The sequence below is a fragment of the Procambarus clarkii genome, chromosome 48, assembly GCF_040958095.1.
Source record: "Procambarus clarkii isolate CNS0578487 chromosome 48, FALCON_Pclarkii_2.0, whole genome shotgun sequence".
NCBI lineage: Eukaryota > Metazoa > Arthropoda > Malacostraca > Decapoda > Cambaridae > Procambarus > Procambarus clarkii.
In genome coordinates this window covers 17955902-17980118 of record NC_091197.1, presented here as the reverse complement: position 1 = coordinate 17980118, position 24217 = coordinate 17955902, and the positions used below count along the sequence as shown (strand labels likewise).

General features: G+C 44.2%; 2 protein-coding genes across 4 annotated transcripts in view; both read left to right on the top strand.

Moving 5' to 3' along the window:
- The window catches only part of LOC123752455 (uncharacterized), a 524100-nt gene that overhangs the window by 140178 nt on the left and 359705 nt on the right, over nt 1-24217 (top strand). The gene's annotated exons all lie outside the window — the stretch shown is intronic.
- Nucleotides 10420-11577, top strand: LOC123750147 (proteoglycan 4-like). Its single transcript, XM_045732270.1, has one exon. It carries the CDS (start codon nt 10420-10422, stop codon nt 11575-11577), a length of 1158 nt encoding a protein of 385 aa, XP_045588226.1.

The following is a 24217-nucleotide window of genomic DNA, read 5'->3' as shown; positions in this document are numbered from 1 at the left end:
GCACGGGAATGGAGAATGGTGGGGAGGACGAGGGGACGGGAATGGAGAATGGTGGGGAGGACGAGGGGACGGGAGAGGGGGGAATGGTAGGGAGGACGAGGGGACAGTGGAGTGGGTAAATTTAAGGAGGACGAGGGGACGGTGGAGTGGGGGATGGTGTGGGGAGGACAAAGGGATGGGGCAGGGGGGGGGGAATGATGGGGAGGATTGGGAGACAGGGGAAGGTTGCTTTGGCTCAGCAATGCACACACGTTGCTGAGCCATATGTATATATATGTACCACCTCTGGCTGGAAGAAGGGGACCCTTAGCCTCGGAGGAAAGTACACATAACGCATTAGAGGGAATGTTTAGGTCCCCTCCGATAATGTTTCTGTGTGCTTTTCTCCTATCACCCCTCCTACGATATTATATATTATACCCGAGCCACACTTGTAGAGTCTTCTCGAAGCATGTACAAAGGAAGCCCCTTTCATCAGTCCACAAGGAGACATGTATTTACAAATAGACGGAGTAGCAGTGGGCTCCCCCTTAGGAGTTTTATTTGCTAATTTTTATATGGGAACCATCGAAGACAGGGTTTTCAGTAGCAGACAAAAACCAACTGTATATTGCCGTTATGTAGATGACATATTCGTAATAGTAAAAGACTCAGATGAACTAATTGATCTAAAAAGCCATCTGGAGAGAGTCAGTACTCCGATTTACACATGAAAATAGTAAAAATAACAGTCTGCCATTCGTGGATGTACTAATAATAAAAACAGGAACCTCTTTAAGCACCAACGTATATACCAAGCCCACCAACATAGGATTATGCCTGAACGGTAGAAGTGAGTGCTCCCAAAGATACAAAGCCAGCGTTCTCAATGCTTATATTCGTCGCGCGCTTACCCACTGCTCTGAATGGAGCAACATGAATAGAGAGTTTGAAAGAATAACTCAGGTATTGGTGAACAACGGATATAGCAACGCGGAAATAAACGCTGCTATTAGAAGACACTTGGACCGATGGTATAATACTGAACCTAGAACAGAAACCACAATATCTCCAATATAATTATATTACAAATCAACCATGCACAGTGAACATATAAAAGAGGAAAGAATAATGAAAGAAATAATCCGTAAAGGAGTAAAAAGCATTACTCCTAACCAAAACATAAACCTGATAATATTCTACAAAACCAAGAAGACTTCCGAACTCTTTATCAAAATCAGCCCGAAGCCGACGGAGAACCCTCTACAGCAGTCAAGCGTTGAATACATTTACACTTGCCCCCACGAAGGATGTAACCTTCAATCTAAGTACATAGGTATGACGTCGACCAAGCTGACGAGGCGTTTGACATGTCATCTTCAATCCGGTGCCCCCAGGAATCACATGAGACAAGCCCATGACATCATCCTAACAAGAGAAATGTTGAACAAAAATACCTGTATAACTGACAAAACCCAAGATGCAAGAAGATTACAAATTCTTGAAGCAATTCACATAAGAATAGAACAACCTACCATGAACACCCAAATCACGGAACTATTTACTCTACCCACCATGAGAGTAAGGACAAGACCAGAACATAACGATGCCAACACAAAAGACACTGTTCAACATAACAGGCCAATTACACCTGATTAATCTTTGTATGTAGATAGGAGCTGCCTCGTATGGGCCAATAGGCCTTCCGCAGTTACCTCTATTCTTATGTTCTTATGTTTCACCTCCCATTTATCCCTTATGTATCCCCCCCATGTTTTCACCTTTATTGTCTTATCACCTGACCCAGTGCGGGTATAAATCAACCAGTTCTGAAAATTCTTTTCACTTGAGAATGAACCACGGAGGTTCGAAACGTTGTGCAAATTGTATAAATATGTGTAATACATTCTATAGCAATTCACTTCTTTTCTTCACCTTGAAATTACGAAAATGAGTTTTGGAGAACTCCTCTTTCAGCTAAGCCCTGATGCTAAGAAAATAGAGGGATAGAAGCCCTAAATCAGAAGATAGTAAATACAGAATATGCGGTCATATTCAATGAGACATATTTAAAAGAAAACCTGCTGCCAGTATACACGAATATATCCATCCATCCATCTACTGTCTGTCTTTGTCTCTGTTTCTCTATTACTCTGGTTGTCTCTCTTGTGTTCGTCTCGGCATCTGTCTCTTTTATCCAACATATAACTGCCTCAAGTATGGGAGAGAGGAGCTTAGCGGTGTGACACACTAACAAAAATACAACAGTAGTACCTTTACTCCGAGAGGAGTGAGTGGCTTTTAGAAACCTTAGACACTGCAGGAGGATCGTTTATTTTATGGGAGTACGGGCAAATGATGGACAACAGGAAGTTTGTTACTTCTCTCGAGATCATTGAATGATTGTATAAATATTATAAGAAAAAATAAACTTTTCAAAAGTTTATTTTGAAAGTATGTAGCCGTATAGCCAACGGGTAATGGCAAAAAATCGTAATTAAGTTCTAAATGTGATCTTTAGCAAGCTGTTACCTTTTTTGAATTCTGGCGATTGAAAAAAAAATCAGAAAAAATTATTTCCTTAAGCAATATAGTTGTTTCATGGCTAATATTGTATTTTATGAAAGGGAAGAGGGGGTGTGAGTGGAAGGGGGCGGACGAGGGGAACTGGGGGGGGGGAGGAGGGCGGGAGGTGGGGGAGGGGGGGTAGGCGAGGGGAAGGGGCAAGCGCTAGGGATAAGGTCCCCCACCCCCCACCCCCCTGAAGTTTCTTATTTCCTGCCTCAGGGTGATGGGTAGGTAGGGAAAGATGGCTCACTGTACCCCAGATCTCCATAACACCACCTTATTAACGTAGGTGTGTGTGGGGGGGGGGGGGGGGAACACGCTGACCAAGGCTTCAGGAGTGATTGATGAGTGACTGCCAAAGAAAGTGTCGAGGCATCAATCACTCGGGTCTGAGGTCGTGACAACAAGGCGAGCTGACTCAATCTACCCCAAGAAGGGAACGGCGGGGACACCTTGGAACGAGCCCCAGTCCCTCTCTTCCTTACGTTCTGGAAGACATTCTCCGAGGAACAATGTGAACCTCAACTCCTGAGCAGTAGTCTAGACTACTACAGCCAGTAGTCTAGACTACTGCCCAGGAATTGAGGTTACCTGTGAAACTTGAGAATCGTTGATCGTTTTTTTCTCGCTCTTATAGAAGAGACATAAACAGGGTTGTTAGACCTCACATGAAGGAATACACTGCAGGAACTCAGGGTCTCCATGATAAGTTAAAAGTTGGAACCTCTGGTCTTTATATACTCTATAGTTTGCATAGTATATAATGTTTATGTATGTATGTATGTACTGAGTATGAATGTATGTACGCAATGTATACAATGAATAGGTAACGGGTGAGAGGATGTGAGTGAAGTGAGTAGTGTCAGTATGACTGTAGGGCAGGAGCAGTGTAGGGCAGGAGCAGTGTAGGGCAAGGACAGTGTATGCTAGGACAGTGTAGGGCAGGAGAAGTGCAGGGCAGGAGCAGTGTAGGGCAGGAGCAGTTTAGGTTAGAAACAGTGTAAGGCAAGAGCAGTGTAGGGTAGGAGCAGTGTAGGGTAGGAGCAGTGTAGGGTAGGAGCAGTGTAGGGCAGGAGCAGTGTAGGGCAGGAGCAGTGTAGGGCAAGGACAGTGTATGCTAGGACAGTGTAGGGCAGGAGAAGTGTAGGGCAGGAGCAGTGTAGGGCAAGGACAGTGTATGCTAGGACAGTGTAGGGCAGGAGCAGTGTAGGGTAGGAGCAGTGTAGGGCAGGAGCAGTGTAGGGCATGGACATGAGACAAGATCTGCCAGTCTGGAATACGCCCTTATAGCATTCTGAAAGAGAGAGAGAGAGAGAGAGAGAGAGATAGAGAGAGAGAGATAGAGAGAGAGAGAGAGAGGGAGGGAGGGAGGGAGAGAGAGAGATAGGGGGAGGAGAGCGTGAGAGAGAATGTATTTCCTCCGTCTGTCACCCAGTCTCTCTCTCTCTCTCTCTCTCTCTCTCTCTCTCTCTCTCTCTCTCTCTCTCTCTCTCTCTCTCTCTCTCTCTCTCTCTCTCTCTCTCTCCATTTTCAAACGATTTTCCCCTCAGTTATCATTTTTTTTCTTAATTTTTTCCCTGGAATTCTTCATTCCTCGGCATCCTCTTCCTTTTCATCTTGTTCTCCACCGCTCGTCCTCGGGCATCACCTCTCCGTCTATCCCTCTCTTTTTCTCTCTCTCTCCCTCCCTCCGTCACTTTCAGTCAATACCCCTCCCCTCTCTCTCTGTCTCTCTCTCTCTCTCTCTTTCCACCCCTCCTCTCCCCTCTCTCTCTTCTCCCATTGCTCTTCCCATCTCTCCTCCCATGTTCGGTCTATATCTCCCTTCCTCACTTTGTCAATACCTCTACAACCCTCCCTTTCTCCTCTCTCCCTTCTCCTCTCTCTTTGTCTCTATGTTCTTTACGTTCTCTCTCTTTATTCCTCTTCCCCCTACCTCTCCTTTCCCTAGGTAAGGAAGAGAGAGGCCCTTCCCTACCTCTCCCTCCCTGCCCCTCCCCCCCCCAGGCCCTGCCTTGAGCCTGGCGAAGCAGCGTTCGGCGCCATAAGCTCCCTATCTGGCGGGCACCAGACCACCGCCCTGGCTACATAAAGCTGCTCCACTCTCCTTGCCGGCTGCTACATCCTGCCTCACCGGCCCCCCAACCCCTGCTCTGGCAGGTGGCTGCCTGCTCCGTCTCCTCCACCACCACCCCTGCTGCACCTCTGCCACACACACACACACACACACACACACACACACACACACACACACACACACACACACACACACACACACACACACACCTTCACTGTCACTATCACACACAAGGCTTCACTGCCAGTACCATAAACTCAGCCACTACCACACTACTCGGCCACTACCACACTACTCAGCCACTACCACACGACTGGTCCACTACCACACTACTCGGCCACTACCACACTCCTTTCCTACCACTACACATCTCCTTCGCCACACACGCTCCTCTCCTCACCACACAAGCCCTCGCTACCACACACCTCTCCCAACACACAAGACACAGAGAAATAGACAAGGCGAACAAGGCCAGCCTCTTTAATGAGAGAGAAAGTAAGACAAGAGGTTACAGGTGGAAGCTGGAAACACAAAGGAGTAAAAGGAATGTAAGGAAATACTGGTACCCACGACGGGGCGTAGTGGGTACCAGTGGGGGGGCACTGGAAGAAGAAGAAGAAGTTGAGGAAGCCACCTCCAGGCCAAATTTTAATAGCCAAATACGACAGGGAATGCAAACAGGAGTAGGGATTAGTTGCATTACAACGCAACTGGTATATAGCAAGAAATGCGCACGCAACCTCAATCAATTCCTCACATCTACACACCCAACCTCTAATACCCATCTCCCAGCCAACCTACCCCCCCCCCCCCCTCGTCGACCGCCCCCCCCCCATTCTCCGAAAACTATCGAAAATTCATCCACGAACAATCAATTAACTCAAGGACTTAATCCCCCTTCCCCCCCGGGTCACTCCCCCCTCCCTCAAAACACACACACTTCACCTCAACACAGCAGTTGAGTGCTTAAGCTAGGAGACAATCTGTCAACTAATTATCACTGTAGCAAGCACAACTTCAGTATAAGCAACTCATCCCTTATACTTCCACTGTAATGAGTAGGAACTAAGACCTGAGAAAACTAAGTATCCCTCTTACGGGGCTCACTGGCGAGGCTCTTCCGTTTCAACCAAGCCCCATCCCACATCAAGCTCCACCTGTACAGAATGATGAATGGAATACCCTTACGTTCCCCTGAACCTCACCAACAAATCCAACATGCTGAAGATTCAACGAGTACAAAACAAAGCACTTCGCTTTGCAGAGGGCCTGACTCTGAGGGACAGGGTAAGAACTGACCTGATCCACGAGACGCTCAACATGAAGCTAATGAACATTAGGCTTAGCTACCTGGCCAGAAGACAGCTGTACCGTATGAAGAACATGTATGTCCCAGACCCAGAAGATCCCTTCGTAGCAGAAAACACCACCAGCGACTACGAGATCCACGAACCACCACACAGAACCAGAAGAATCACTCTCCAACAAAAAGTGATCAGACATATCCATGATGAGGCCTTCCCAAGCCCTCAGATACTAAGCGGTCTGCCAGACGATCCAGATGAGTGGCCCATCCCGGACCCAATCTACACCAAATGAAGAATAAAGAAAGAAAAAAAAATAAAAAAAAAATAAAACACCTACAAAAAAATATAAAACCAAAAAACCATTTGTCGTGGCGTCAGAAGTGTAACTATCCTGATGTTTCTAAGATTAGCCTCCTTCAGCCAACTCCATCGATCCCAGGGCTTTAGGACACCAACAAGGTCACAAACACTAGCCCCCCCCCAGCCAATGTACTGACAACCCAACATAACACACACGCAAACAAACAACACATACAAAAATGTCAACCCATGGTGGACAGGCCACCCAACTTTCAAACCTCCAAACCTCCTCTCTCTCTACACCCGCACTCTCTTCCTGAAATTTATCACCCCATCCCTCTACCTCCCCCATCCTTTCCATTCCCTATGGACATCAATCCGAATCCCTCTTATATCATCTACACTTTTATTATACCTAACCGAACCTATCCTTGCCTATCCTAACCTAACCAATCTCATCTTACCCTAACCTAACTTATCCTAACCAGACCTATCTTATGCTAACCTTACCTACCCTAACCAATCCTAACCCAACCTATCTTATCCTAATCTATCCCACCCTAACCTATCCTAACTCAACCTATCTTACCCTAACCTAACCTAACATACCCTAACTCTACCAATCCTGCACTAGGGCCTGCACTAGGCTCTGATTCTTGGAACTCTATATTCATCAAGAACTGTAAAAAAACACTATCGCAGGCCCTTCACATTCTTTTGAGACAAAGCCTAGATACTGGCGACATACTAAACATACCCTGACATACTGAAGACAGTAGAGATAGCCCTATTTCATAAAAGACGAAATAAGGCAGAGTAAAAAATTACAGACCTATAGCACTAACATCACACATAAAAATATTTGAGAAAGTGCCAAGAAGTAAGATCACAAAATACATGGAATCACAGTATCTCCATAACCCCGGACAACATGGTTTCAGAACAGGGCGCTCTTGTCTGTCACAGTTGCTGGACCACTATGACATGGCACTAGATGCCATGGAAGACAGACAAAACGGTAATGTAATTTACGCAAATTTCGCAAAAGTCTTCGATAACTGTGCACATGGTATTATTGCACTAGAAATACACTCAAAAGAAATTAATGGAAAAATAGACAGATGGATCTATAATTTCCTGACTAACAGAACCCAATATGTAATAGTCAACAAAATAAAATCCGGATCATCAACCGTGAAGAGCTCAGTCTCCCAGGAGTACTGTGCTTGCTCCAGTGCTTTCACTCGTCCTCATATCGGAAATAGAAAGGGACACAATATTTAGTACTGAAGCTTCGTCTGCAGATGACACTTGGATTTTTATGAGTAGACAACATAGAGGACACGGCAAACCTCCAATAAGATGTTGATCAGGTCTTTCTATGGACTACAGAAAATATGGTGATTAACGAAGTTCAAGCTCTTGGGTTAGGGGAAAAATGAAAATATAAAAACGGAAACCACATACAAAACGCAGTCAAATCATAACATAGAACGGAAAGGCAATGTAAAGGATCTGGGTGTACTCATGTCGGAAGACCTTACCTTTAAAGAACACAATAAAGTAGCCGTCACAACTGCAAGAAAAATGACAGCTTGCATGACAAGAACCTTTCACACTAGAGATGCTGCACCGATGATGATACTCTTCAAGACGCTAGTTATCTCTAGAGTGGATTACTGTTGCACAATGACAGCCCCTTTCAAAGCTAGAGAAATTGCTAATCTGGAGAGCGTGCAGGGATCCTTTACTGTTAGAATTCACTCAGTAAAACATCTAAACTATTGGGACCGACTAAAATGCCCTAAATCTGTATTTTCTTGCGCGCAGGCGGGAGAGATACATAATAATTTACACGTGGAAAATAGTATAGGGGCTGGTCCAAAACCTGCACACAGAAATAACACCACACGAGACCAGGAGGCATGGCAGAATGTGCAGAATACCCCCCGTTGAAAAGCAGAGGTGCAACAGGTACTCTGAGAGAGAACTCAATCAACATGAGAGGCCCGAGACTATTCAACACGCTTCCACTACACATAAGGAGCATAACTGGCCGACCCCTCACAGTGTTCAAGAGAGAACTGGATAAGCACCTCCAAAGGATACCTGATCAACCAGGCTGTGACTCATACGTCAGGCTGCGAGCAGCCGCGTCCAACAGCCTGGTTGACCAGTCCAGCAACCAGGAGGCCTGGTCAAACCATTTCAAGGTAACCCCAAGATAATCCTAGCGAAGATAACAAATACCATTATTTTTCAATATATTGTGTGGACGAGACGAGTGACCACCACAATTGTCACACTGCTCATGTCGGTGAGCTCACTGATATACTGAGAGTGAGGTATACTGAGAGCGAGAGCTGATATAGTCCCCCGTATGCTGCATCCGGCCCTTCGTCCACCTACAGCATAATCACATCCACTTTGACCCAACTTAATTAAAAACTCTCAATGAAAAAAAATCTCCACTCCGGTATATTGCACAGTTTTTGCGCAAGAAATAGGTTTTCTGCTCACTCTCGTGCTAATATGCAGCACAATTTGATCATTCATACCATGGACAAAGTTTGAGCGACTTAGTGTATTAGTATTTTATGGTATATAATACTAATTCACTGTATTTTCGAAGCGGTACCCGGAGTTGCTTAGGTCGGTCTGTCTGTCTGTCTGTCTGTCTGTCTATGTTTCTGCAGGCAATAAGTCGCAATAACGAGGCTGAACAATAGACGCCTAACTCAGAAATCTGATAAGAAAAAAGTTGAATATATTTCTGTCCATCTCGGACCATAACCAAGTTGAGTTGACCATCACAGACCGTCTTTCGACTTGATAATGGTCCAGGGCGGACGGAAACGTCAATTCTTTCTCCCTGTTTCTATGCATCTGTCTGTGTCTGTCTCTCTCCTTGTCTGCCTCTTTATCCCTCTGTATCTGTCTATATTTCTGTCTGTTTTTTTCTTTTCACTAAGGTTAGGGTTCGTTATGTCATTGATGATCTACGTAGCATAATTAAGCTGACCCAATACTGGTTGAGGGCAGTTATATTACAGTAGTATGGAATGTAAGGTTCTCCAGCAAAATGTTGACGTAAGTAGTCTCTCTCCCTCCCTCCCTCCCCCCCATCTCCAACCACTTGGAGTGGACGGTAGAGCGACGGTTTCGCTTCATGCAGGCCGACGTTCAATCCCCGACCGTCCAAGTTGTTGGGCTCCATTCCTTCACCCCGTCCCATCTCAAATCCCTATCCTGGCCCCATCCAAGTGCTATATAGTTGTAATGGCTTGGCAATTTCCCCTGATAATTCCTTAACACCCCCCCCCCCTTTGCCATTCGGGTCTACACAGTGCAATTAGTATAATTGGTGTTCGGGATTTATTCCTATTTTGAAGAAAGCCATTTCCAGATGAATAGGTAATAGGACTACGTCAAGAGGTTGGGTGTGTACAGATTTATCGAAGCCACCTCCCAACCTTCCCTTCCATCCTCTACTCTTCCTTAAACCCACCTGTCTCCTTGCATCCATAGGGGGGGGGGGGGTGTCAGGTTGCCTTAGGAATCTGCCACCAAATTTTTTTTTGGAGTTCAGTCCACCACCCACATCAACACGATGAGTGTTCAGGCACCCTGGGGAGCCGGTCAGCCGAGTGGACAGCACGCTGGACTTGTGATCCTGTGGCCCTGGGTTCGATCCCAGGCGCCGGCGAGAAACAATGGGCAGAGTTTCTTTCACCCTATGCCCCTGTTACCTAGCAGTAAAATAGGTACCAGGGTGTTAGTCAGCTGTCACGGGCTGCTTCCTAGGGGTGGAGGCCTGGTCGAGGACCGGGCCGCAGGGACACAAAAGCCCCGAAATCATCTCAAGATAACCCGTATGTAAGATCACGAACACTGGCAATCAAATCGAATCAAATCAAACCAAAGACTTATTCATAAAGGTTTGTTCATCTAAAGTTGGAAAACAAAAATGATTGCAGTATTTTTACTAATATAGTAAAATTTGTATAATCATTAGTATAATTAGTAGAAAAATAGGATTTCATAAAAATACTGTACATAAATTACATGTCACAGTATACAGACAATATCTGAATCTGAAACTTTATTCGTAGCTTTTAAAAAGCATTATAATACTGGCTGGACTAAACAGGCGGACAACATTGTTAATATAACTTACATTTAGACATAATGGGAACGACATACATCACCTTCCTTATATGTCGACACCCAAGAATATGGACACCCATGAGAAGGGACACCCATGAGAAGGGACACCCCAGAGAAGGGACACCCCAGAGAAGGGACACCCCAGAGAAGGGACACCCCAGAGAAGGGACACCCCAGAGAAGGGACACCCCAGAGAAGGGACACCCAAGAGTATGGACACCCAAGAGTATGGACACCCAAGAGTATGGACACCCAAGAGTATGGACACCCAAGAGTATGGACACCCCAGAGAAGGGACACCCCAGAGAAGGGACACCCCAGAGAAGGGACACCCCAGAGAAGGGACACCCCAGAGAAGGGACACCCAAGAGAAGGGACACCCAAGAGTATGGACACCCAAGAGTATGGACACCCAAGAGTATGGACACCCCAGAGAAGGGACACCCCAGAGAAGGGACACCCCAGAGAAAGGACACCCAGGAGAAAGGACACCCAAGAGAAAGGACACCCAAGAGAAAGGACACCCAAGAGAATGGACACCCAAGAGAAGGGACACCCAAGAGAAGGGACACCCAAGAGAAGGGACACCCAGGAGAATGGACACCCAAGAGAATGGACACCCAAGAGAATGGACACCCAAGAGAATGGACACCCAAGAGAATGGACACCCAAGAGAATGGACACCCAAGAGAATGGACACCCAAGAGAATGGACACCCAAGAGAATGGACACCCAAGAGAATGGACACCCAAGAGAATGGACACCCAAGAGAATGGACACCCAAGAGAAGGGACACCCAAGAGAAGGGACCCCCAAGAGAAGGGACACCCAAGAGAAGGGACACCCAAGAGAATGGACACCCAAGAGAAGGGACACCCAAGAGAAGGGACACCTAAGAGAAGGGACACCCAAGAGAAGGGACACCCAAGAGAAGGGACACCCAAGAGAAGGGACACCCAAGAGAAGGGACACCCAGGAGAATGGACCCCCAAGAGAAGAGACACCCAAGAGAAGAGACACCCAACAGAAGGGACACCCAAGAGAAGAGACACCCAAGAGAAGAGACACCCAACAGAAGGGACACCCAAGAGAAGAGACACCCAACAGAAGGGACACCCAAGAGAAGAGACACCCAAGAGAAGAGACACCCAACAGAAGGGACATGCTCAAATTCACTAATAACATTTGTTCTGACCAGATCACTAATTGCTTAAACAAATGACAAGAGGGATCCCTTTGAGGATATAACCCAAATGCTTTTCAGAATACTTTACTGGAGCCTCTCTGAAGAGTAATTCTAGATTGGCATATCCATAACACGAGTCCAGCGAGTTAAAAACAGCCACAGTATCTTTTGTAGGATTGAGCGTGAGATTATATCCAGCACAATATCTTTCACATATTTCTATAAAAACGAAATCCATAGCCTCTTTGACCAGTTCAAATATAACTTGATCGGCCTAACAGAAAACATTGGGCTGATTTCTGCGTTTTTGACAGGATGTAAAGAGGAACCAGTTCAACTGGCTCCTCTTTCAACATTGGATCAAGAGTCCAATTATGTTTGCTAAGAACAACTAGTTTGATCCCATTTCTTTTTTTTAAATTTTGAGATTTTAGAAATTTTGAAATTTTCAGACAGGAGATTACTCCATTTCACATCTAATTTCCTAATAGGAAATACACAAATATCTAACAATGACAGAACAACTTTTCTAATAAACTCTCATAAACGTTTGGTGTGTTGACCTTCGTGAAAAGCTTAGGAAGCATCAAGAAACTGAGAGACGAGAACTACATTGTCAGTAGTAGTACTGGAGAGAGAGAGAGAGAGAGAACTACCATGTGAGTAGTAGTACTGAAGAAAGAGAGAGATAGTAGAACTAACATGTGAGATGAAGTACTGAAGAGAGAGAGAGAGAGAGAGAGAGAGAGAGAGAGAGAGAGAGAGAGAGAGAGAGAACTACCATGAGAGTTGTAGTACTGAAGAGAGAGAGAGAGAGAGAGAGAGAGAGAGAGAGAGACAGAGAGAACTACCATGAGAGTTGTAGTACTGAAGAGAGAGAGAGAGAGAGAGAGAGAGAGAGAGAGAGAGACAGAGAGAACTACCATGAGAGTTGTAGTACTGAAGAGAGATATGTTTAGTAACCAGATTTTTATGAATATTATAAGTCATAGGTATCCAATGGGTTAGAAAGTCAATCGACGTATCGTCATATTTTGTTTAATAGTGTGTTTACGGCCAAAGCTGTGTAGTTAAGAGAGGACACTAAAGCCCTGCAGGTCGTGGGTATGGGAGCCAGCACAGGGAGGTGGTGTTACTTGTAGATGATGTTCGTGGGAGAGAAAACTTGTAAGACACACAGATATATGCTCGGTTTTGGCATTACATGTTGAAGGTTGCCTCAGTATATGTTAGAGGTAGTACATATCACAACTCCCGTTATGTTAAGAGAGAGAAATGATCTCTCTCTCTCTCTCTTTGCTCACGTGCGTGTGTTTGTGTGTGGTTCGTACTGAACACCGACCAGACGTGAGGCATTGGCTGGAGAGTTTGCAGGAGGTATGGTTGAGATGCTAGGCCACTTGCATACTTCAGCTAATTACAGGTAAAGTATGATAGCTGGATTTTTTTGTGAACAATTTGGCCGACATGAGTGCACATTTATCTAAATTATAAACAAACAAATATAAAAGAAAAGCAATAATCCGAATATTTAAGAAATCGTCTTAGTGTTCCTTTGAGCACTATGTCAAATGGCGCTCGTTGCTCTTGTGCCTAACCTGACCGGTCCAAGTGTGAGGCAATAATGAAGGAACAAAGTTTAGTGAGGCTAGTCCCAGGTATCTGGCCTATAGTCTCGGAGACAGACAGACACAGACAGAAACTAATTTATATTGATTATGGCCACCTGAACTTAGTTCCACTGACCTGTGATATCAAGCAGATAATCTTATCCTTTATGATCAATGTATATCAGTACACTCATTTAATCAAATTGATTTTCAATAATGAATTAATGAGTATAGCAAAAAGGATATTGATGTGTTATTAAATATACCAACTCAATAACAATCAAAAAATTAATCAATGCAATAAAATTAGGCACGTTTAAATTTAGGAAAGACCTGGGGTAAATACTGGTTTGAAAACAGGACTGCTGATTTATGGAGTATATTACCGGGGTAGTAGTAGACATGGGTCTGCTGTATTGCCTCAGGCGATGGTAGTTTGTCCTCTGCCTAGTTTGCCCCAGGCAGACATACACATGTCTGCCTGGACAAACTAGACGGTCAGACGCTAAAGGTCAAGTCTCACTCAAATTTCTAAGATGATACATGGATAGAATGTAAGATTCATTGGTCAGTGGAGCCTATCGTGGGTCAGAAGACCTTGTGCAGTGACCTTTACTCCTGTGCTCTTATACTGTCCCTTCCAGCAGCCCTGAATATTAAGGCCTCCTGAAAATTCAAATAATTCCCTCATACCAACTCCCAGAATGTGTGTTCAGTTCAGAGGGACCCTGAACCGCCCTTCAGGGGCCCCCTCTTCCCACCCCATTCCCAGCTTGGGGTTAAGGTGTTCAATTACTGGTTGGTAAGACAAATACACCTGTCGACCAGTGGCTTTGGTGGACCTCTGAGTACACCAGTAAAGACCTCGCCCACTTCTCGGACAACTGGGTCTTAAAGCCGGCTTTGGAGGGATTTTATTGTGTGCTCAGTGGGTTTCACTGCATGGTTGGAGGGTTTTAATGTGTATTATGCGGGGGGTTTCTATGTAATCTTGGGTTTTATTGTTCTTTATTTTATTTTAGAGAGAGAATTTTTGCATCTATTTGGTGAGTTTGATTTTTGTTTATTAAAATTTTTATGTGTATTTGTTGAGTTTTAATGTTTTCTTTGCTCTAATGTGTTTGGGAAGTTTAAGTTCTTGTTCTTGTTAGTGCAAGTTTGGTATAAATTAATTGATTGATGATTTCAGTCTTGGTGAATTTTAATGTGTTTCATAGGTTCTAAAACTTCCTTTAGTCCTGGTATTAGTGCCAAGAGAGTTATGATGTCAAGATGAGAGCTTCAACGTCGAGCCGAGTACCATGTCTTACCAGCAATATTTTTTTTCATTCAGATGCGACATGATCCAGTCCTACAAAGTATGTCCATACACAGAATAGCGAGATCTGGACCAAGAACTGCTTGGGAAATATGGTGCCGTAGTATGTGGAAGGCTCGAGCCCAATTGTAGAGGCAGATTGGAGGGGCAAAACACCCTTGAATATCGTTTAATTAACGCAGGTTAACGTCATCAACAAATATACCACGCTCCAGGAACGTCTATGTAACGCAAACTCCATCAACGTCTAAGTAACGCACGCTCCAGGAACGTCTATGCAACGCACGCTCCAGGAACGACTATGTAACGCACGCTCCAGGAACGTCTATGCAACGCACGCTCCAGGAACGACTATGTAACGCACGCTCCAGGAACGTCTAAGTAACGCACGCTCCAGGAACGTCTATGCAACGCACGCTCCAGGAACGTCTAAGTAACGCACGCTCCAGGACCGTCTATGTAACGCACGCTCAAGGAACGTCTATGTAACGCACGCTCCAGGAACGTCTATGTAACGCACGCTCCAGGAACGTCTATGTAACGCACGCTCCAGGAACGTCTTTGTAACGCACGCTCCAGGAACGTCTAAGTAACGCACGCTCCAGGAACGTCTATGTAACGCACGCTCCAGGAACGTCTAAGTAACGCACGCTCCAGGAACGTCTATGTAACGCACGCTCCAGGAACGTGTATGTAACGCACGCTCCAGGAACGTCTATGTAACGCACGCTCCAGGAACGTGTATGTAACGCACGCTCCAGGAACGTCTATGTAACGCACGCTCCAGGTACGCCTAAGTAACGCACGCTCCAGGAACGTCTATGTAACGCACGCTCCAGGAACGTCTATGTAACGCACGCTCCAGGAACGTCTATGTAACGCACGCTCCAGGAACGTCTATGTAACGCACGCTCCAGGAACGTCTATGTAACGCACGCTCCAGGAACGTCTATGTAACGCACGCTCCAGGAACGTCTATGTAACGCACGCTCCAGGAACGTCTATGTAACGCACGCTCCAGGAACGTCTATGTAACGCACGCTCCAGGAACGTCTATGTAACGCACGCTCCAGGAACGTCTATGTAACGCACGCTCCAGGAACGTCTATGTAACGCACGCTCCAGGAACGTCTATGTAACGCACGCTCCAGGAACGTCTATGTAACGCACGCTCCAGGAACGTCTATGTAACGCACGCTCCAGGAACGTCTATGTAACGCACGCTCCAGGAACGTCTATGTAACGCACGCTCCAGGAACGTCTATGTAACGCACGCTCCAGGAACGTCTATGTAACGCACGCTCCAGGAACGTCTATGTAACGCACGCTCCAGGAACGTCTATGTAACGCACGCTCCAGGAACGTCTATGTAACGCACGCTCCAGGAACGTCTAATAACGCACGGTCAAAATATGCAACTATGCTTCACTGTTACATCAACGTTGATTGGCCAGCTTCCCCTGGAGTGGGGGGACGAGAGATGCACTGGCATTAGCACATGTATAATTGTATTATTCACGAAGCGTGTATAAGTATAGAAAAGTATACCCGGAATACCACAAAGAGAAGACTTCTTCAGAGGACATGAAAACGAAGATATCCTCTGTAGCATCGCTGGAATCACTGAATATATTCATTGAACACGCTAAATGCATTCTAAATATACAACATTCTAAATATATAACTTTCTAAACATGCAACATTCTAATATAACCGAACATTATCAAGCTAAAAATCTAATAACACTACAAAACATTTTAAACATACAACATACTCGTTAGAAATACAAGAGGCTAATTATACGAGAAAAATATTATTTTTGCTTGCATGAGTGTCGGCGTGCAACCCATCGTCATAGTACTTTTTGTAGCTATGTGCACCATGGTAGCAACACTGACGTCCTCAGCAATTAGATTGTAGCATTTGGTACTATTTACGTTATCGAGTGCGAAAAAAAGAAGCTAAAAGGGTAAACTTAAATATTCCTAGGCCTAGTATAGCACATATATGTACTATATTTGGCCTAATTCATATATGCGCGGGTTTTTATCTACCTACTATATAGATGCCACACCTATGACTGCTAAAAACATTTTTTTTTTAAACAGCACCATCTGTTGCATGTAATAGCAACACACGCGATACTAAATATGTTACAATTCCATTTCAATGTTTCCAATTTCATTGATAAGTTGAAATTTCAAAGATTTCCAATTATATTCATTTTTATTTAAATATTTTGAGTGACATTGCATTGGAATTGAGCTGTGTTGTTTACAATACCGTTCATTTCGTGAGTATACATATAAATGCCACACCTGTGATAGGAAAAAACATTCTTTTTTTTAAGAAACAGAGCCATCTGTTGCACGTAAGAGCAGCACTCGCTATACTAAATATGTTACGATTCCATTTCAAAGTTTCCGATTTCATTGGCAAGTTCAATTTTCATAAATTTCGATTTATTTTCATTTTGATTTCATTATTTTGTGTGACATTGCGTTTGATTTGAGGGTGAATTGTTTATCATACCGCTCATTTCGTGGGTATAGTTCATTTTTTTTCATTGTTCATTTCATTTCGTGTTTTTAACTGTTTTCCTTATATTTCAAGGATGTTAACATCAGGTCATTTGATGTTCCTAGTTTTTAGATGGGAACATTAGAGCATTTAGGAATGCATCAGACGAGGGAGTGGGGAATGCTGGGGGGGACGATGAGACAGGGGAGGGGGTAATATTGGGGACGACTATGGGATGTGGGAGATGGGGATGGTGGGGATGTGGGGATGAGGGGACAAGGGAATGGAGAATGGTGGGGAGGAAATGGGGACAGGGCGAGTGGGGGATGGTGGGGAGGACGAGGGGACTGGGAAGGGGAGAATGGTAGGAAGGACGAGGGGATGGGGGAGTGGGAGATGGCGGAGAGGACGAGGGAACGGTGGAATGGGGAATGGTTAGGAGGACGAGGGGACGGTGGAGTGGGGGTTGGTGGGGAGGACGAGGGGAGGAGGGAGTGGGGAATAGTTGGAATGACGAGGGGACAGGGGGAGTGAGGAATGGCTGGGAGGACAAAGGGAGGAGGGAATGGTCGGGAGGACTGGGAGACAGGGGAAAGTTGCTGTGGCTGAGCCACAGCAGTGCGTGGCTGGGTGCAGCTAGTGTGTGTACTCACCTAGTTGTGTTTGCGGGGGTTGAGCTCTGGCTCTTTGGTCCCGCCTCTCAACCGTCAATCAACAGGTGTACAGATTCCTGAGCCTATTGGGCTCTATCATATCTACACTTGAAACTGTATGGAGTCAGCCTCCACCACATCACTTCCTAATGCATTCCATTTGTCAACCACTCTGACACTATAAAAGTTCTTTCCAATATCTCTGTGGCTCATTTGGGCACTCAGTTTCCACCTGTGTCCCCTTGTGCGTGTGCCCCTTGTGTTAAATAGCCTGTCTTTATCTACCCTATCAATTCCCTTCAGAATCTTGAATGTGGTGAATGTGTGTGTGTGTGTGTGTGTGTGTGTGTGTGTGTGTGTGTGTGTGTGTGTGTGTGTGTGTGTGTGTGTGTGTGTGTGTGTGTGTGTGTAAAACACGAAAATTAACACGTGATTAAAAATGTAACAGTGTCACACCACGGAGGAAGAATTGAACCAGAAATTTCCTTAAGTACTTTCGTATTTTAATACATCTTCACAAGGAATGGAGGTTAGTGTTAGTTTGAAGAAATGCATTCCTACTGATGTATTAATATACGAAAGTACTTAAGGAAATTCCAGTTTCAATTCGTCCTCCGTGGTCTGACATTGTCACACATTCCTAGTAGCCAGAATAGACTTCTCGGCGTAATATGCAAGGCCCGATTTGCCTAATAGGCAGAGTGATTTTTTATATTTTCAAAAAATGTTTTCCAATTGGTTTATTTATATTAATATTGTTATATTAAGAACATAAATTATTTATTTAATTATGTTATTTTAGGTTCGGTTAAGATAGGTTAGGGTAGGTTGGGTAGGTTAAGTTCGGTCATAAACATACGTTAGTTTTACCTGAAGTTAAAAAAAAAAAAACTCATACATAATGAAATGGACAGCTTTATCATTTTATGAGATAAAAAATTTAAAAATATAAAAATTCCGGAAAACTTGGCTTATTAGGCAAATTGCATTAGGCATTGCCTCAGCAATACATGTGCGTTGCTGAGGCACACCAACCTTTCCCAGTCCCCTCGTCCTCCCAACCATTCCCCACTCCTCTGTCCCATCGTCCACCTCCACCATTCCCCCCTCCCCTATCCACCCCTTTATATATATATAATAATAATAATAATAATAATTTTTATTTAGGTAAGGTACATACATAAAGAGATTTTACAAAGTTTGTTGGCTTTATAGATAGAGCTAGTACATACAATGCCTGAAGCCACCATTACGCAAAGCGTTTCAGTATATATATATATATATATATATATATATATATATATATATATATATATATATATATATATATATATATATGTTGCACCTAGTAGCCAGAACGTCGTACTCGGCTTACTATGCAATGGCCGATTTGCCTAATAGTCCAAGTTTTCCTGAATTTATATATTTTTCCAATTTTTTTCTTATCAAATGATAAATCTGTCTATTTCATTATGTTTAAGATAATTTGTTTAAATTTGAGTTAAAACTCACCTAGATATATGACCGAACCTAACCAACCTTACCTAACCTAACCTAACCAACCTTACCTAACCTAACCTATCTTAACCTAACCTTAACTAACACAAGTCAATAAATTATGGTCTTAATATAAAATAATAATAATTCAAATAAACTAAATGGAAACAATTTATTGAAAATGAAGAAACGCACTCGGCCTATTAGGCAAATCGGGCCTTGCAAAGTAGGCCGAGAAGTGCGTTCTGGCTACTAGGTACGACATATATATATATATATATATATATATATATATATATATATATATATATATATATATATATAATTATATAAACATATATAATTTATAAAGGTAAAGCGAGGTAGAGTTGGAGAAGGTGATACAGGCAGTCATATATGAGAACCATTTCATAGTAAAGAGAAGCCATGAATTATATTTACGATATCGAGAGGGAGATGGAGAGAGAGAGAGAGAGAGAGAGAGAGAGAGAGAGAGAGAGAGAGAGAGAGAGAGAGAGAGAGAGAGAGAGAGAGAGAGAGAGAGAGAGAGAGAGAAAGTGATGTGGTGGAGGCTGACTCCATACACAGTTTCAAATCCAGATATGATAGAGTCCAGTAGGCTCAGGAATCTGTACATCAGTTGATTGAGTGCAGAGAGGCGGGACCAAAGAGCCAGAGCTCAATCCACGCAAGTACATACGTGACTACAAATAGGTGAATACACACAGGAAGCAGCCCGTATCATTGGCTCTTGGATCCCGCCTTTCCAGCCATCGGTTGTTTACAGCAATGACTCCTGTCCCATTTCCCTATCATACCTAATTTTAAAAGTATGAATAGAGTTTGCTTCCACAACCTGTTCCCCAATTGCATTCCATTTTTCCACTACTCTCACGCTAAAAGAAAACTTCCTAACATCTCTGTGACTCATCTGAGTTTCCAGTTTCCACCCATGTCCCCTCGTTCTGTTATTATTACGTGTGAACATTTCATCTATTTCCACTTTGTCAATTCCCCTGAGTATTTTATATGTTCCTATCATATCTCCTCTCTCCCTTCTTTTCTCTAGTGTCGCAAGGTTCAGTTCCCTCAGACGCTCTTCATATCCCATCCCTCGTAACTCTGGGACAAGCCTCGTCGCAAACCTCTGAACCTTCTCCAGTTTCCTTATGTGTTTTTTCAGATGGGGGCTCCACGACGGCGCGACATACTCTAAGATTGGTTTCACGCAGGCAGTGTAAAGCGCCCTGAAAGCCTCCTCACTTAGGTTTCTGAATGAAGTTCTAATTTTCGCCAGTGTAGAGTACGCTGCTGTCGTTATCCTATTTATATGTGCCTCAGGAGTTAGATTAGGTGTCACATCCACTCCCAGGTCTCTTTCTCGAATCGTTACAGGTAGGCTGTTCCCTTTCATTGTGTACTGTCCGACCTGATACTATTGTATCAGGTCGTCTATCACCTGATCCCATTTCTATAACTTTACATTTAATGGTGTTGAACTCCAGTAGCCATTTCCCTGACCATCTCTGCAGCCTGTTTAAGTCCTCTTGGAGGCTCCTACAATCCTCGTCTATCACAACTCTTCTCATTAATTTTGCGTCATCCGCAAACATTGACATGTATGATTCCACTCCTGTAAACATATCATTTACGTAAATTAGAAAGAGGAGTGGTCCCAGCACCGATCCTCGAGGTACTCCACTCGTTACTGTTCGCCAGTCCGACTTCTCGCCCCCTTACCATTACTCTCTGGCTCCTTCCTGTTAGGTAGTTCCTCACCCGTGCTAGGGCCTTTCCACTTACTCCTGCCTGCCTCTCAAATTTGTTTAGCAGTCTCATGTGCGGAACTGTATCAAAGGCCTTTTGGCAGTCAAGAAATATGCAGTCTGCCCAGCCTTCTCTGTCCTGCCTTATCCTTGTTACTTTGTCATAGAATTCTAAAAGGTTTGTTAGGCATGATTTCTCTGTCCAGAACCCATGTTGGTGCTTGTTTACAAACCCAATGCTCTCCAGGTGCTCAACAAGTCTTAGCCTAATTATTCTTTCAAGTATTTTGCAGGGGATGCTTGTCAGTGATACGGGTCTGTAGTTAAGTCCCTCCTCCCTATCACCTTTCTTGAAAATCGGTACATTCTCCTCCTTCCAGCAACTTGGCAATTCTCCTGACATAAATGACTCATTAAAGATCATTGCCAGAGGCACGCTGCCAGCCTGGGCTGCCTCTTTTAGTATCCACGGTGATACTTTGTCTGGTCCTGGTGTGTGTGTGTGTGTGTGTGTGTGTGTGTGTGTGTGTGTGTGTGTGTGTGTGTGTGTGTGTGTGTGTGTGTGTGTGTGTGTGTGTGAGCGTGTGAGTGTTTGTGTGTGTGTGTGTGAGTGTGAGTGTGTGTGTGTGTGAGCGTGTGAGTGTTTGTGTGTGTGTGTGTGTGTGAGTGTGTGTGTATACAATGTAGCAGATATGAGAAGAAAAATCGGACGGGAGTGAACACATCAGACAACTAACGGCCAGAAAAGCCGGGCCCAAGAGCTAACAGCACCATTCGGCAGTCACAAATAGTAAACACACACACACGCTCGCCAATTAGTTGTGGTTTACACGAAGTTAAACCTTTAAATTATAACTTAATTACAACCATGCGTGTTAAATAATTTAGATAATTGGATTCATGTATATGCGTCCTTGTGTCGATGCGTATACATGTGTGTATGTATGCATGTATAGCTGTGTGTGTTGTCGGTAGATGTATAACCATAAGTACATGAATATCTGGCTGTGTAAGTATCTACATTTTAGTACCTGTGTACGCTAAATTGAAGATAGAGGTAGAGAAGTGGAACGCGCAATAGAGGAGTGACAGGATAGTGTGTCAGCGGAACACCCAATAGAGGGGAGACAGGAGAGTCAGCTTAACGAACATCCAATAGAGGGGAGACAGGAGAGACTGTCAGCTTAGCGGAACACCCAATAGAGGGGAGACAGGAGAGAGTGTCAGCTTAGCGGAACACGCAGCAGTAAATTCGGGTTTAGTGTGAAAATTTGATGAGATAGAAAAAGTTGTCTGAACGTAAACACGGACGTTCTGGCGATGAACACTAGCACGGGACACTAACACGGTACACTAGGACGGTACACTAGCACGGTACACTAGCACGGTACACTAGCACGGTACTCTAACACGGTACACTAACACGGTACACTAAGACGGTACACTAACACGGTACACTATCACAGGACACTAACACGGTACACTAACACGGTACACTAGCACGGTACACTAGCACGGTACACTAGCACGGGACACTAACACGGTACACTAGGAAGGTACACTAGCACGGTACACTAGCACGGTACACTAGCACGGTACACTAGCACGGTACACTAACACGGTACACTAACACGGTACTCTAACACGGTACACTAACACGGTACACTAAGACGGTACACTAACACGGTACACTATCACAGGACACTAACACGGTACACTAACACGGTACACTAGCACGGTACACTAGCACGGTACACTAGCACGGGACACTAACACGGTACACTAGCACGGTACACTATCACAGGACACTAACACGGTACACTAACACGGTACACTAACACGGTACACTAGCACGGTACACTATCACAGGACACTAACACGGTACACTAACACGGTACACTAACACGGTACACTAGCACGGTACACTAGCACGGTACACTAGCACGGGACACTAACACGGTACACTAGCACGGTACACTATCACAGGACACTAACACGGTACACTAACACGGTACACTAACACGGTACACTAACACGGTACACTAACACGGTACACTAACACGGTACACTATCACAGGACACTAACACGGTACACTAACACGGTACACTAACACGGTACACTAGCACGGTACACTAGCACGGTACACTAACACGGTACACTAACACGGTACACTAACACGGTACACTAGCACGATACACTAACACGGGACACTAACACGGTACACTAACTCCTACCGCTGTTGTATTCCCTCCTCCCTCTTGGTCGTGAGTATTGACCGGTCACTTCTCGTGGGCGTAGGATCAAGATCATCAACTTCCGGTGATGTTGACCAAGACCACAATCACCAAACACGTCCTACACCAGCGCGTTGCGATTTGGGGCAACCAACCAAAATACGGATTACTTAAACGCCACGAACCAAGCCTAACTTACAACCCACCAACACACTGATGACGTAAATAATTGCGAGGTGGTGTCTTGCACAGTTCAGCCTTATGTTGTACGTTGTGGGGTCATAGCGTAGAAAGTGAGGCGCAGTTGACAGAGCGGGTAAACTAAGTAGATGTTCGGATGAGAAATTTCCAAAATACGGAAGAGCAATAGCTATACCATACTTGGAGGAGCGCAGTGTTTTCCTCTTGTTTTGTCAACGCGTAAAAAAAATAAGCATGTGTTTTACCCCTGCGTAAAAAATAAGCAAGTGTTTTACCCCTGCGTAAAAAATTCGCAAGTGTTTTGCATATCGAGAATAACACATACGACCCCAAGCAACCACCTGACCTACCGGTTCCTGTGCATGGACAACGACAATATTATGGAGGTTTAATTTTGACTGATACATCACATTGTTAACGGATTGGCAAATTCCGTGACATATTATCTGAACCAAATCAAGATCAGAGGCAAGAGGAGGCTAGAGAAAGAGGTGGGGGATGGGGAACGATGGAGGTGGGGGGGGGGGTGGAAATATGATAGGTTAAGTAATAATTGTAAATAAACAACAATAAGATGCTTATCTTAACATACTAAGAAGGTTAGGTGAGGTCGGTGTTTTCTATGAAGCTTTTCAAGGTAAACTAAAATATTCACAATCAATTAGTATGTCACATATGCACTTATTAAATAAGCCAATATTGACATTAAGCAAGTGCGAACGAACAGGAGCTCCACGCTCCTTAGTGACGTAGAAATTGTTATATTATATATATATATATAATATATATATATATATAATATATATATATATATATATAATATATATATATAT